We start from the raw sequence: 14,957 nt of genomic DNA on the forward strand, positions 1-14,957 counted from the left end.
TGTAAAAGTTTGATATGGTATTAATTAAACTGATAACCATAAAATCCATTGGGTTTTAGTTGCCATTACCCAGGGAGGAGCAATACAGCTGGCTAACAATGGTACCGATGGGGTACAGGGCCTGCAAACATTAACCATGACCAATGCAGCTGCCACTCAGCCGGGCACTACCATTCTACAGTACGCACAGACCACTGACGGACAGCAGATCTTAGTGCCCAGCAACCAAGTTGTTGTTCAAGGTAAGAGAATTCAGAATTCATAGGTGTGGTAAATTCTTTGAAAGGGTAAACATTTTATAAACTCAGATAAAGTAAGTATGATACTGCAGAGCACTGTGAAAATGTAGTTAATTTTGTTTTCATTATAGATAATGTTCTCCATAAACTCTTCTAATTTTTCCAGTTGGACCCAAATGTCATGGCATAAAAACAACTATTTTCAGTTTAAAAAATATACCTCTTTAACACTTCCAGCATTTGGGGATAGGAGAAACAAGGGTAGGTTACAAGGAAAGATAGTGAAATCAGGAGTTAGGAAAGCTAGATTCCAGATCTAACTGCATAGTTTTGCTGTGTGATCTTGAGTAGGACTCACCTCTCTGGGCCTCATTTTTATTCATGTGTCAAATAAGAGTTTTATTAAACCACTGCTAAGAATCATCAGAGGTTCCAAGCACCTTGCTGCCTCAGTCGGTAGAGCATGCAAGCTTGATCTCAGGATTGTGAGTTCAAGCCCCACATTGGGTATAGAACTTACTAAATAATCTGTTTCTCTACTTCTTACTCAAGAAATTGACATCCTAATTTCTAAGATCATCATTTTTTATTTCAAATGAAAGCAGTATGTTCTGAAATATCTTATACCAGTTTGTAAGTCTACTGGTTTATAGAGAAGAAGTAGTAGTTAAATCCTTGATGACTGTAGAAATAGCTTTTTTTGCTTTGTTTTAGTTTTTAAATTAAATAATTTATTGGTCTTAGGAATCTTTACGGATAGGAGTTGACCGTTTTTCTTTGAATCTATTTGAATATTTTAAGAGTATGATTTATGCCAGATTGAAACTTGCATGTTGAGGAAATACTTTTAAAATCTGTTTCTAAAAATATTTTTATTAATAATAATATATTTTGCCTCTGTTAGGCAGTGACCATCTTACCCCTTCACCATAGATGATAATTTTTGAATAATCCTAAAACACCCAACTAGAGAGTCATCATTTATTTAAAAGGCCCTAATGTATTTACAGAATATATTCTATTACTAAACAAATAATATTTGAAGAAGATAATATTTTGCTTATTAATGGGAGTAAAACACCTTTTCACTTTACATGCAGGTACTCAAAAATTGTAAAGCAGGATGTCAGTGAATTTGAATTCTGAACGTCAGTTTGAAGATGGTAACATGTTTAGTATATAAATCTTTTCCACTCAGACTACACATTTTAATTGAAATTAATGACTAACATGGCTAATTTTATACAGACCTTTAAATTCTCTCAGATAGTGTTAGGTTCTTTATTCTTAGGAGGGCATATTCCTAAGCTGTTTCTAGAAGCAGTTTGACAAATAATGGTTGTGTTTCTTTTCACAAGTGATAGATCATTTAGGTAGAAAAATAAACTTTGGTTTATTTAGCCATTAGCATTTACATTAAAACAAGTAATATAATTGGCATCACGTGGTACACGTTTTCATACTTACAGTTTTGTTTCAATTAGAAATTTATAATAGTTGACCATAATGCTTTATTTTCTCTTCCATTTTGCTATTTTATGAAAAAATCATGGTCGTTTTTATGTCGTGGCAAGAGTCTACTTGAAATTTTTTAATATGAATTTACCAATATCAAAGGAAGACATTGAGGAGTATACTCTATCTAGGAAGATCATCCAAGCTGTGCCCTACTTACCTTTTAGACTTAAGGTTGGTAAGCATGTTAACAGAATAGAACTGCATTCCAATGAAAGATAAATACAAGACCTAGAAGACATAGGTGAAGGCCTCTTTCACCCACGTGTCTATACTAATAAATACATTAAATTGGAAATTATTTGTCAGTAATGACCCAAAGAGGGCTGATTAGTTCATTGTTTTAGTTACAATCACATTCCTTCTTTTTTTTCCCTTGCAATCCAAAATGTATGTTTAGATTGATGATTGACACAGCGTAGTTTTACCAAGTCACGGTGCTTCAGTGTCTTTACACCACGTTCACGGTTTTTCTTCTCAGCTGCCTCTGGAGATGTACAGACATACCAGATTCGCACAGCACCCACTAGCACCATTGCCCCCGGAGTTGTTATGGCATCCTCCCCAGCACTTCCTACACAGCCTGCTGAAGAAGCAGCACGAAAGAGAGAGGTTCGCCTCATGAAGAACAGGTACATACAGTGCATTTACTCAGATTGTGGGAGGTCAGGTCGTCTTCAGATTCCGCCAGACGTGTGTCTGTAAGTCTGCTGAGAATATGATCTTGGTGTTGAGCTTTTTTTCTGGTAGAATTGATGGATGTTGCTGAAACTTCTTTATTTAATAAGCAGCACTTACGAAATGGTTAATGGGATTTGGGTCAATCTTTACTCATGGTTTTCTTTTGTGTAATTGCTCCATGAGAGATTTAATACACAACTCTGCTATATTTTCACTATGCTCTAACCAACCAGCTAGGTTATTTAAATATTGTTTCTTTTCATAACAAGTCTTATTCGAGAAGATCAAGAGGTTCAATATGGATATTAAAACTGTTTCATTTATAGTAAGTTACTTGTAATAAAGTAAATGTATGATGGCCACTGTTTTAATGAATACCATCTTTATTGAAAAATAACAGTTTAACACCTAAAGGTTTCTTCAGAAATAGATTAATTCTAACACCTTGTTCTTAGATAAAATCTTAGAGTTAGTCTTCAACAATGAAATTGCTACGTATCAAAATCTATGAAATGTGGGTAAAGTAATTCTCATAAAGTAAATTCATAGCTGTAAGTAGTTTTGTCAATAAAAAAACAGTAAGATGTTTTTATTATATTTACTTTAGTATTTTTTATTTATTTAGCTTAGGATTTAATATGGAAATGACTTTAAGACAAAGCAAAGAGAATGAAAATAAAGGTATATATAAAGATCTAAACATTTGATATTGGCGAAAATATTCCTCTGCTGTTCATCCCAAGATTTTTCAAACACTGTGATGAGATAAAAGAAATGTAGGGATTGAATTTAGATTGTCTGGATGCAAATCCTGGACTGCCCTTTTTGCTGTGACTTTGGAAGAAAACATTAACCCTCTCAGCTGCAGTTTTCTTCTTTGTAAAACGAGATTCCACCACCTGCCCAAAGGGCTGCTCTATGGGACAAGTATCCTATTCCTCTAAAGGCACTTTGTAACTGCAATGTTCAGTTGAAATTTTTTTTTTAATGTTTATTTACTTACTTATTTATTTATTTATTTTGGGAGAGAGAGAGGGAGAGAATCCCAAGCAGGCTCCACACCATCAAGCGCAGTGCCTGATGCTGGGCTCAATCTCACGAACCATAAGATCACGACCTGAGTTGAAACCAAGAGTCGACACTTAATTGACTCAGGCACCCCTCGAAATATTTGTTTTTATGAAGTTTCCTGTTTCTGTTCAGTTCAACCTCTTTTGTTCCTAAAATATTCTTAGCTGTTATAGAGTGTTAGTAAATTACATCTAAGCTATGAGAAATGGCAGGGCTTTTTCTGGGATATTAGGAAAAGAGTTCAAAATATGCCAAGTGGCTTATTTTATTTGTGCTCCATCAGTCTGTGATTTTCCTTAGGAATTATAACAGAAGCATTAAAAGCTGCATTCATTTAAATATATTTTAAAATATAAATTAAACTTTGTATTTAAATCTTTTCAGTTTTAAAATGTTTGTAAAGAAATGTTTAACCCTTTCCAAAATTTGAAGTAAGTCCGATTAAGAAGTCTTTAGTAAAGGCCAGGTTGTAAAATTTAAAACAGTAGCGCTTAGTAAAGAAACCAGTTCTAATCAAGACACAGTAGAGCAATCCGATGGAAGATAAACCCTCTTGATGATAAAAACAACAGAAGGACTTCATGTTGTGTCTATGTAGTTGGGCTCTGTGGGACAGAAATGTTTCCCCTTATATAGAAAAGACTAAGAGGCGGTGTAATTAGTGGGTAAGGAGGCAGCACCGTATAGCTTCTTGTCTGCTCTCTTGTATATAGCAGAGAGCTGCCTATGTATGAAAACTTGTTAATTTGGCTGGCAGACTAAATTTCCTTTTTTATCCATGTAATTTATGTCTCGCCCCTTCCTCTCCCTCCCCCTCCCCTCCCCCCATATACATACACCCCAAGTTAGGGACAGGGCATACATAGCTACAGTTCCTAACAACCTTTGCTGGCCTGAGATCTTCAGGGAAGCTACCTGACTTACCACGGACTCTTTAATAAAATACTTTGTCTTGGATTTAGTTTCACTATAAGGAAACTTCCCATTGACTCTGCTATGATTCCCTTTTCCCTTTATTCCCATGTTACTGCTGCTGCTACTTTTCCAACTTCCATTCATTAGAATGTGGCTTCTGTGACCACCACACCACTCTTATGTCTTTAAAAGATACAGATTCCTTCTCACTTGGCAATCTAGTATTCTCTTTTCATTTTACCTTTATGGAATATTTGACATTTTTGTCTATCTACTTTTTCTCCTGAACTCTTCTTTGGTTTATTCACCTGGTTTTCTGACTACTTTTGAAGTTTTCCCTTGAGACGTTCATTTATACCCGTGTATTTATTTCAGGTATCACCTATATGTTGCTGTCTCCTGATTCTATATTTTGGCTTTGACCTTTTTCCTGAGGTACTTTTAATATTAGGGGCCAGTTTATGCTGGACACTGTACCTAGTTTCTTTACATATTAGTTCTACCTACAATGAGTAGAAGCTTATCTCCACTTCACAGAGGACCTGTACTTCAGAGAGAAGTTAACTGTCTTGCCAAGGTCACACCTTTTAAGAAATTGGTGCAGGGGTGCCTGGCTGGCTCAGTCAGTAAAGCATGCGACTCTTTTTCATCTTGGGGGTGTGAGTTCAAGCCCCACATTGGGTGTGGAGATTGCTTAAAAATAAAATCTTTAAAAAAAAAAAACAGAAAACTTGGTAGAGCTGAGATTTGAGCCTATTATGTCTGGCGCGAAAGCCTGTGGGCATGGTGCTTCTCGGATTCCAGCCTGCAGCTCTCTCCTGCTGTGCCTCTCAAACCAGAGCACATGCCAGTGTGCTGAGATATACGTAGCCCCAAGAAGTAAACTTGGAATGCTTTCCTCCAATGTTTAGTTCACAAAAATTTGAGCAAAATAAACATTTGTAAGGTAAGAAATTTAAAAGAAATTCACACCAGCAGTGGTATTTTGGCTTGTGTCCCCAGAATCCTCATTTTTAGTTTGCTCTGCCCATTAAGGGTACTTCGGTGGAAGAGTTAGAGGAGCGCTGTCCTGAGCATACTCCCTAGGATGAATGTCCCTTATGTACCTCAAACACAGCCTGTCTTAAATTGACTTTGATGAGAAGAGTTGCCATTCCCTAAATTCTACACCGTCCAAGTTACCATTTACTCAAAAATGAAGATAAGTGATAAGAAGTCTAAAAGAAAGGACAGATGGTTATTATTTTACTTTTTGTTGCTGCAGTAACAATAACAAAAAACCCCAAATCTCAGTGTCTGAGAACAACAAAGCCTCTTCCTCACATTACATTTGACAGCTGCTAGCCAGCTGCTTGGCCCTCTTCCACATGCTCCCAACTAAAGGAGAAGCACCTTTTCTGACAAAGCATGTCACTTGTGTAGCAAAGGGGAAAAGGCAGTGCTTTTTAAATCATCTGCTTGCTGGGGGTGAACATGGCATCCACTTGTGTATTCTTCGCTTGGGGAGGGAGGAGTAAAAAATTATGACAGTAATACAATTCACTATCCTTGTTGTATAATTTTAGAATGCAGGAGGATTTTAATAGATTTCCTAAAGGCAGAAGTAATAAACGTAAAGGTTACATAGGTTTGACTACATGTATGAAAATATAAAACCCCTGTTTAGCCAAGCAAAAGATACAGTAGCAAAGCAAACAAACTAGGAACATTTGACAAGTCAGAAGAGAGTTAAGGATATGAATAGGCAAATTCATGAAAATGAATTAGAAATGAGGTAAACAAAAAAATAGTTTTGGAAAAATTCCAGACAATTGAAGGGTATGCCATGTAAATTAAGGCATGTTCATTGTACACATTGTATACATTCAGCCACATACAATCAACCTTTAAGAATGAATAGAGATGGGGGGAGGGGAGCGCCTGGGTGGCTCAGTCACTTAAGCGTCTCTTGGTTTCATGATCATGATCTCACAGTTCATGAGATCAGCCCCCGCATCCGGCTCCATGCTTCTAGCTTGGCGATTGCTTGGGATTCTCTCTCTCTCTGCCCCTCCCCCACTCATACTCACGCTCTCTCATGCGCGCACACTTTCTTTCAAATAAACTTAAAAAAAAAATAAATTTAAGAATATATAGATGGCATTTTTATTGAGATAGGAAGATGTTCATAGTGGAAAAAAGCAGGTTACCAGAGAGTATGTATAATCCCACTTTGTTTGGGTGGTGGGAGCGAGTTTGTTTGTTTTTATTTATTTTTTTTAATGTTTATTTTTGAGAGAGAGAGAGCACCAGCAGCGGAGGGGCAGAGAGAGGGAGGGAGACATAGAATCCAAAGCAGGCTCCAAGCTCCAGGCTCCAGGCTCCAAGCTGTCAGCACAGAGCCCAATGCAGGGCTTGAACTCATGAACCATGAGATCATGACCTGAGCTGAAGTCTGATGCTTAACTGACCAAGCCACCCAGGTGCCCCCTACTTTTATTTTTATTACACATGTGAAACATGCTAATTATACAAGCACATTAGAAAACATAAGCTAAAAATCTAATCGTCACTAATTGTGCCACCCAAAATGTTAACATTCTGGAGTATATTTTTTTCCCTAATATATATGTGCAAAAATAAATAATATATTTTTAATGTATAGTTCTTAATTTTTTATTTTTAAATAATTTTAGGTTACAGTAGAGTTGTGAAAGTAGTACAGAATTCTAGATACTCTTTATCCAGCTTTCTTTGATTTTAGCATATGACATAACCAGGCTTCAGTTACCAAAACTAAGAAGCTAACATCTGTCATATATTATGGGTATTTGACAACATATTATATGTTATATTAACACAGTCAATATGTTATATGGTGTAGTATACAACGTAGTGTTGTGTACCATAATACTATACTATTAAACAGACTGTACACTTTATTCGGATATCCTCAGTTATTCCACTTACATTCCTTTTCTCTTCCAGAATCCAGTCCAGGGTACCTACCCACTGCATTTAGTCACCATGCCTACTCATGTCCTGCAAACTGTGACGCTTTCTCTTTTGACTTTCATGGCCTTGTCACTTTTGAAGAGTAGTGGTCAGGTTTCTTTTAGAATATCCCTCGGTTTGGGTGGGCTTATGTGACATTTTCTTACAGACTGAGGTAATGGATTTGGAGGGATAATACCACAGAGGTGTAACGTGCCTTTCTTGTCATACTGTATTGAGGTAGCGCATACCAGTATGACTTGTTAGTGGTGGTGATGTTAACTTTGATTCCTTGGTTAAAGTGGGGTCCAGGTGTCTCCTGCAGAGTTACCATTTTTCTAGTTTTACACTCTATTCCTTAGAAGCAAATCACTAAATCTAGCGCACATTCAAAGAGAGATGAAAGTCAAAAAGGAGAATATCAAAGAATTTATGGTCATAGGCAAAAAACCACCGTAGTAATTGGTATATTTGAGGGGAGAGACTTGAAGGCTGTGCAGATACCTTATTTCTCTTTAAAGTTTTGCCCATTAATTTTAGTATTCACTAGTGATATTCAGATGAGGGTTTTTCTATTTCCCCTGTCCCTAATACATTTATTAACTGGAATTCTTTTATAAGGAAAATCTGTCCCTTCTTCCCTACTTACTTATATGTATAAATAAATATATTGTGGATACTTACTTTATAAATTGCCCTATAACTTAATACTCTTTATTTGTTATGTTCAGATTATTCCAGCTTTGACTTTTGGGAGCTCTTACAAGTTGGTTTCCTTTTATCCTTTTGACATGTCCCCTTTTTTTTAAACATGTCCTTATTGTCTGACACTACAAGATTGTCCAGATTCAGCTTCTTATTTGTGTGTTCCCTGCCTTAGCCTTGGAACTAACCATTTCTTCCTAAGTTCCTTTTATTGGAAAATGGTACATAGAAATCAAGAAGAGGGCATCACCTATGCTCTTTGCTACCAGGTATCGCACTTCTGGGCCCTCTCAAAAGGTGGTGTCACTAAATATGTATGTGTACTAGCCGATGTATGCACACATCTAAATTTCTGTATTTGTATATTACTAAAATAAATATGAATTCATACTAGCTTCTCTGACTCTGATCTATAGCCACAGGGTTCATTTTAGTCTTCTCCACTTTGCTTATTTATAACTTCTTTCTCTGACCAGAAACTTGGCTTCCCACTAAGTATAGTTACACACTTAAGTGTAGTATACATTTAAAATAGTTACTGAATTGCTAACTTGTACATCCATGAGAAACAGAGTCACCAATTACACTACAGTATGTGCAGTTCTTTTTGTTCTTAGCCTTAAAGTACCAGTGTTTTTAAAGCTATTAAGTTGGGTCTCTTCCTTTTTTCTTTACCTTCTTCAGTGAGGTTATATCACACTTGTATTATGGTTAGATTTGTCATCATCTTCATTCAATTCTGGGATTGCATGTAGTTTACTTTTTATCTTCTGTTGGTTTTGACAGATGTATGGTACCAGGTTTCTACCCCCACAGTGCCTTACAGAACTGTTGCACCATCCTAGAAAGAATCCCATGTAATACCCACATGGTAATCCTCTTCTACCCCCTTTCCCATACCCTCAAAACCACTGAACTATTTTCTATCCTTTGGATTTTGCTTTTTCCAGAATCTCATATAAATGGAATCATACAGTGTGTAGCCTTTAGGATCTGGCTTCTTTGACTTGGCAGAATGCATTCAAGATTCATTGATTATCTTGCGTGGATCAGTAGTTGGTTTTACCCCTGGTACTGCCTTGTATGATTTTACTGTGGTTTGTTTGTCCATTCATCATAGTTTCCAGTTTGGGAGCATTATGAATGAAGTTACTATAAATATATACAGGTGTTAATATGAACTTTCAGTTCACTTGAGTAAATATCTAGGAGTGGGCTGGCCAGCTGGAATGGTAAGTGTATATCTAACTTTACAAGAAACTGCCAGATTGTTTTCCAAAGTGGCTGTATCATTTGGCATTCCCACCAGCAGTGTTTGAGAGTTCTACTTGATCTCTATCCAGTGCTACAATGTATGTTTTACGTTTAGGTCTATGATCCCTATCCAGTTAACTTTTGTATAAGGTGTGAGGTGTATCAAGATTCATGTTTTGTGTGTGGACATCCATTTGTTCCAGCATCAGTTGTTAAAAAGATTATCCTTTGTTGAACACCCGTTGTACTTTTGTCAAAAATCATCTATCTGTATTTGTGTGGGTCTGTTTCTAGCTAGCTTGTCTCATTGGTCTTTGTGTTTATGCTTTCACTGATGCCATGCTGTCTTGATTAGTGTAGTTCATAGTAAGTTTTGAATTTGATAATGTGAGTCCTCCAGCTTTGCTCTTTTACAGAATTGCTTGGACTGTTCTCTTTCCTTTGCATTTTCAAAGTATGTGTCTTCCATTCTATGAATACAGTTACATTTTTTAGCATATAGATCCTACATACATTTTGTTAGATTTATAACTAAATACTTCTGGATTTTTGGTTTTGGTTTTCTTGATGGGTATAGAAGACTAGTAGGGATTTGATTCCTAATATTGAAAATCTGTGGTTTTTCTCTCACCCTCCCTCCCTCCCTCTCCCTCTCCCTCTCCCTCTGTCTCTCTCTCTCTCTCTCTCTCTCTCACACACACACACACACACACACACACACACACACACACACACACTTACTTGGTTAGTCTGGCTAGAAATTTATAAATTATTAAAAACAGACTATGAGGATTTGACCCATGGGTCACAGGTTGCTAACTATGGTCTAACCCAAGTAAAAGACAAACCAGATTAAAAAACCAAGACCTAACTATACATTATTTATAAGAATCTCCTTTCAAATATGAAGCATAGGTAGATTGGAAGGAAAGGGGTAGAATAGGGTAGGCCATGCAAATAGCAATCTAAAGGAAGCTGGAACATTGTCAGGGATAAAGGACATTGTATAATGATAAAATTATTATCATTATAGGCCTCTAATAATAATATCATTATTATCATAGGCCTCTAATTCTACTAGAGTAGGTGTATGTTCCTAACAATTTTAACATACAGTAGGCCAGGGCTGATGACACTAAACAGAGAATGGAACAAATCTGTAATCATAGTTGAAAACTTCAGCATTCTTCTCTTCAATAATGATAGAAAATAAAGATACAACCTGAATGACATCAACCAGTTATACCTATTTGGCATTTTTATGACACTTGTTAATCTGAAAGAATAGAAATAGAGGTGCCTGGGTGGCTCAGTCGAGTCAGCATCTGACTCGATCTTGGCTCAGGTCATGGTCTCATGGTCTGTAAGTTTGAGCTCTCTGTTGGGCTCTGCACTGATGGTGGAGAGCCTGCTTGGGATTCTGTCTCTGCCCCTCTCCTACTTGCTGTCTCTTTCTCTCCCTCAAAATAAATAAATACTTTTTTTAAAAAAAGAAGAGAAATAATATAAAGTATGTGCTTGGCCCATAAAACATCTGGGAATATCCCCAATTGTGTGGAAATTAAGTATCAAACATTTCTAAATCTATAGGTCAAAAGGAAGTCTTAAAGGAAATAAATATTTTGAACTAAGTGCAAATTAAAAAACAACAAAAATTTGTGGGATACAGTTCAGTCAGGGCTTAGGGGGGAATTTGTATCCTTAAACACTTAACATTAGAAAAGAATCCTGTGTGTCAGGCAGGGGTTGGCAAACTGTACCTCATTGCCTGTTTTTATAAACTTTTATTGAGGGGCATCTGGGTAGCTTAGTTAAGTGTCCAATTCTAGATCTTGGCTCAGGTCATGATCTCACAGTTTGTGAGTTTGAGCCCTGCATCAGGCTTTGTGCTGGCTGTGCGGAGCCTGGTTGGGATTGATATATTCTCTCTCTCTATCTCTCTCTATCTCTCTCTCTCTAAAATAAATTTACAAGGAAACTTTAAAAAAAAGTTTTATTTGGAACACAGCCATGTTCATTCAATTATGTGTTATCCATGGCTGCTTCCATGCTACAACAGCAGTAGTTGTGACAGAGTCCATTTGGTCCAAAAAGCCAAAAAAATGTTTGCCAACCTAACTTCTATCTTAAGAAACTAGGGGGAAAAAGAGCAAATTAAAATCAATATAACTGAAGAGAAAACCAATAGAGGAAAATCAGCGAAACAAAAAATTGGTTGTTAAAAAAGAAAAAGTACAATTGATAAACTTCTTTGAAGACAAAAGAAAAAAATCAGGTAGTTTGGAATTATTGAAGATGCTGAAAATGGAAAGAGTAAGTGAGACAGAATAAGAGTATCATATGGAGGCAAAGAATTAGGTCAGTGAATGGAGGAGGATGTTGAGACACATTATGTGAAAGAACTTTTTTCTAAAAATATGCCTATCACATCAATTTCAGAATCTATAGGCCATCTGTTTGCATGAATGCTTAAACTCCTAAAATCCTGTTTCTCTACTGGAAGAAACATTCAGTGGTCAATTTAATCTTCACACTGTGTCAGACCAATCCACTGGGAGAGTCCTATCACTTTCTTCTGTTTTTTAAAAAATATTTAGCTAGAAATTTTTGAGAAGCTTTAAGAAGCATTCTCCGAGCTAAGGATTTCTTTAAAATTTTTATTTAAAGCTCATTTGTATTTTGTATTCTACTCCAAAATACAGTAATGCTTATTTTAACATGAAAATGCTTGCCACCCCTCTGACCCATTAATCAAAATTGGTGCTTTAGAATGACATGCCACGTTTATTCCCTGATTTTGCAAACTCCTTAATATGAACCTAACAGTCCTGGTTGGAGGCATCTTGATTAGCCCTGTTTTTAAAAAACAGAGGAAGAGGGGCGCTTGGGTGGCTCAGTCGGTTAAGCGGCCGACTTCGGCTCAGGTCATGATCTCGCGGTCCGTGAGTTCGAGCCCCGCATTGGGCTCTGTGCTAACAGCTCAGAGCCTGGAGCGTGTTTCAGATTCTGTGTCTCCCTCTCTCTGACCCTCCCCCGTTCATGCTCTGTCTCTCTCTGTCTCAAAAATAAAGAAACGTTAAAAAAAAAACAGATGAAGAAACAGTTCTTGCATGGGACCTATTGGAAGCTACTCAACTAGTTAGTTTCAAAGCCAGAATCTGAACCCAAGATTTCTGATTTTCAGTTTAGGATTCTTGCTAATATGTCATACTGTATCCAAATTTGTATCCAAATTTGTTTATTTTAAACCGTGCCTAACTTGAGCCTAACTTGAGCATCGTTCTGCAAGACTGTGTGTTACTTGAAATTTATTTGGTATCTTCCCGCCGCCCCCGCAAAAAAGTGTTGTATACTCACGTTCAGTTTAGGACATGCTAGTTAGAATTGCTCTTTGGAGAGAGTCTCATTTCACATTAGTATATGGAAAGGATCAGAAGTCTTAGATGAAAGAAAGCAGTTAATTTTCGTAGCCCAGTGTTCTTTTTTTTTTTAGAATCCTAGTCTAATCTTTCACAACACTGTAGTATACTGATTTTTGTACAACAAAGTTAGGAGATACTAACTTATAGGATCATGTTAGTTTAGCTTTTGGAAACTAGCATGTAGATATAGCATTCCTATGAGTACTTGTGGACTGTAAATTCTCAGATGATGGAGAAGGAGAAAGCAAGGAAAACAAGATGAGTCAGCCCTGGATAAAATGAGATTTGTAAATGTGTATATACATAATACATGCTTTCTCTTTGTTAGAATTTACCCCATACACAGAACATCCAGCCTGACCTCTGAATCAAGCCCACTGTGACCCTTTAGATCACTCTTGGCCTCGTAGCACTTCTCGACTTGTGATCTCCATCATGCATTTGAATGTTGGGCCATTTTTAACTTCTTTCCAAAAAAATTTTCACCAGTGGTACAGTGATGCAGTGGATCATATATTGTCTGTATCTGTCATGGATAATACATCATCAGGTGCAGCTTTTTTTATTCCAAAAGTCGGCTTGCTCCTTTTTTCTGAACCAGTAGGCTATGTGGGCACGAAGACATTAGAGTTCTCTAGAAACAGTCATTGCTAACACATATGTAGTAGCATTTAGGAAGTGCCAGCCACCATTTCATTCACTTTTTACAGATTAACTCCTTTAATCCTCATAAAACTTTTGAAGTAGGTGATATTACCTGTTTTACAGTCTGGTAACTAAAGTTAAATAATTTGCTTGTGGCCATGTAATTGGTAAGAAGTAACCACTTAAACCTAAGAACCGGACACTGAAGATAATACTGCTCCTAAGTACTGCCACTGCTGCAAATGAGTGATTAGAAATTGCTGCTTTTTTCCATTGTTTAAAGACTTAGGACCGTTTTGCTTTCAACTCTTGGTTCACTTAGTCATAAGGACCTACCTCATGCCAGTCCTAGTGACTGAGCATATAATATATGGTCCTTATTCACATAGAGTTAAAATAAGAGTTTATTTACTAGTTTAGCCTTCATAGCGTGCTAGAAAATATTTTATTCTTAGTGTTAACTTTTTTTTAGTAATTTTTTAATTGTGCTAAAAAATTTAAAATTTACCATCTTAACCATTTTTAAGTATACACACAGTTCAGTAGTGTTAAATATGTACACAGTATTGTGCAACAGATCTCCAGAACTTTTTTGCCTTGCAAAACTGAACCTCTGTTAAAAGCAGCTTGCCTCATTTTCCCCTTCTGTGAGTCCTTGGCAGTCACCACTCTACTATCTGTTTTTATGAGTTTGACTACTTTAGATACTTGAAATAAGTGGAATCCACAGCCGTCCTTTTCGTGACTGGCTTATTTTGCTGCGTTATGGCCTCAAAGTTCATCCACGTTGTAGTGTGTGATGGTATGTCCTTCCTTTTAAGGCAGAATATTATTCCATTGTATGTGTACCAATTTTTTCAGTGTATCCGTCTGTTGATGAGTACTTGGGTTGCCTCTGCATGTTGACTATTATGAATAATGCTGTTATGGATAGAGGCTTGCCCATATCTCTTTAATATCCTGTCCTGTGTTCTTTGGATATATATCCAAAAGTAGGATTTTTGGATCACAAGGTAATCCTATTTTTAGTTTTTTAAGGAATCACTGTAGTGTTTTCTGTAGTGGCTGGGCAATTTTACATTCCACCAGCAGTACACAGGGTCCAAATGTCTTCTCATCCTTGTCAACCCTCGCTGTTTTCTGTTTAAGTTTTTGTTTTTTAAATAGTAGCCATCCTAACGGATGTGAGGTGGTATCTCATTGTGGTTTTGATTTGTAAGTTGTAAAATTTCTTGATTATATCCTGGATATTAACTCCCTGTTAGATATATATATGATTCGCAAATATCTTCTCCCAATTCATAGGTTGCCTTTTCACTCTGTTGATTGTGCCCTTTCATGAACAGAATTTTTTAAGTTTGATGTGACCCAATTTGTTTATTTTTGCTTTTGTTGTCTATGCTTTTGGTGGCATAGCCAAGAAAGTGCTGCCAAATCCAGCGTCTTGAAGCTTTTCTCCTGTGTTTTCTTCTAGAAGTTTTATAGTTTTAGGTCTTACATTTAGATCTTCAATCCATTTTCAGTTAGTTTTTGTACA

At 36.7% G+C, this 14,957-nt stretch overlaps 1 protein-coding gene across 7 annotated transcripts in view; it reads left to right on the forward strand.

Annotated features, from left to right (window-relative positions):
- Positions 1 to 14,957, forward strand: part of CREB1 (cAMP responsive element binding protein 1) — a 60,921-nt gene that overhangs the window by 39,181 nt on the left and 6,783 nt on the right. For 6 of the 7 annotated variants that reach the window (XR_006713118.1, XR_006713119.1, XM_045480959.1 and 3 more), the window contains 2 exons: positions 60 to 242; positions 2,236 to 2,386. Coding sequence is in view for 5 of the 7 variants with exons in the window: in XM_045480959.1 (XP_045336915.1) it covers positions 60 to 242; positions 2,236 to 2,386 (334 nt within the window). In the remaining 2 variants the exon portion in view is untranslated. Of the gene's footprint in view, positions 1 to 59; positions 243 to 1,339; positions 1,403 to 2,235; positions 2,387 to 14,957 lie in introns of those variants that run through there. The other variant, XM_045480962.1, reaches the window with a different exon arrangement.

The sequence above is a fragment of the Leopardus geoffroyi genome, chromosome C1 (assembly GCF_018350155.1).
Source record: "Leopardus geoffroyi isolate Oge1 chromosome C1, O.geoffroyi_Oge1_pat1.0, whole genome shotgun sequence".
Lineage (NCBI taxonomy): Eukaryota > Metazoa > Chordata > Mammalia > Carnivora > Felidae > Leopardus > Leopardus geoffroyi.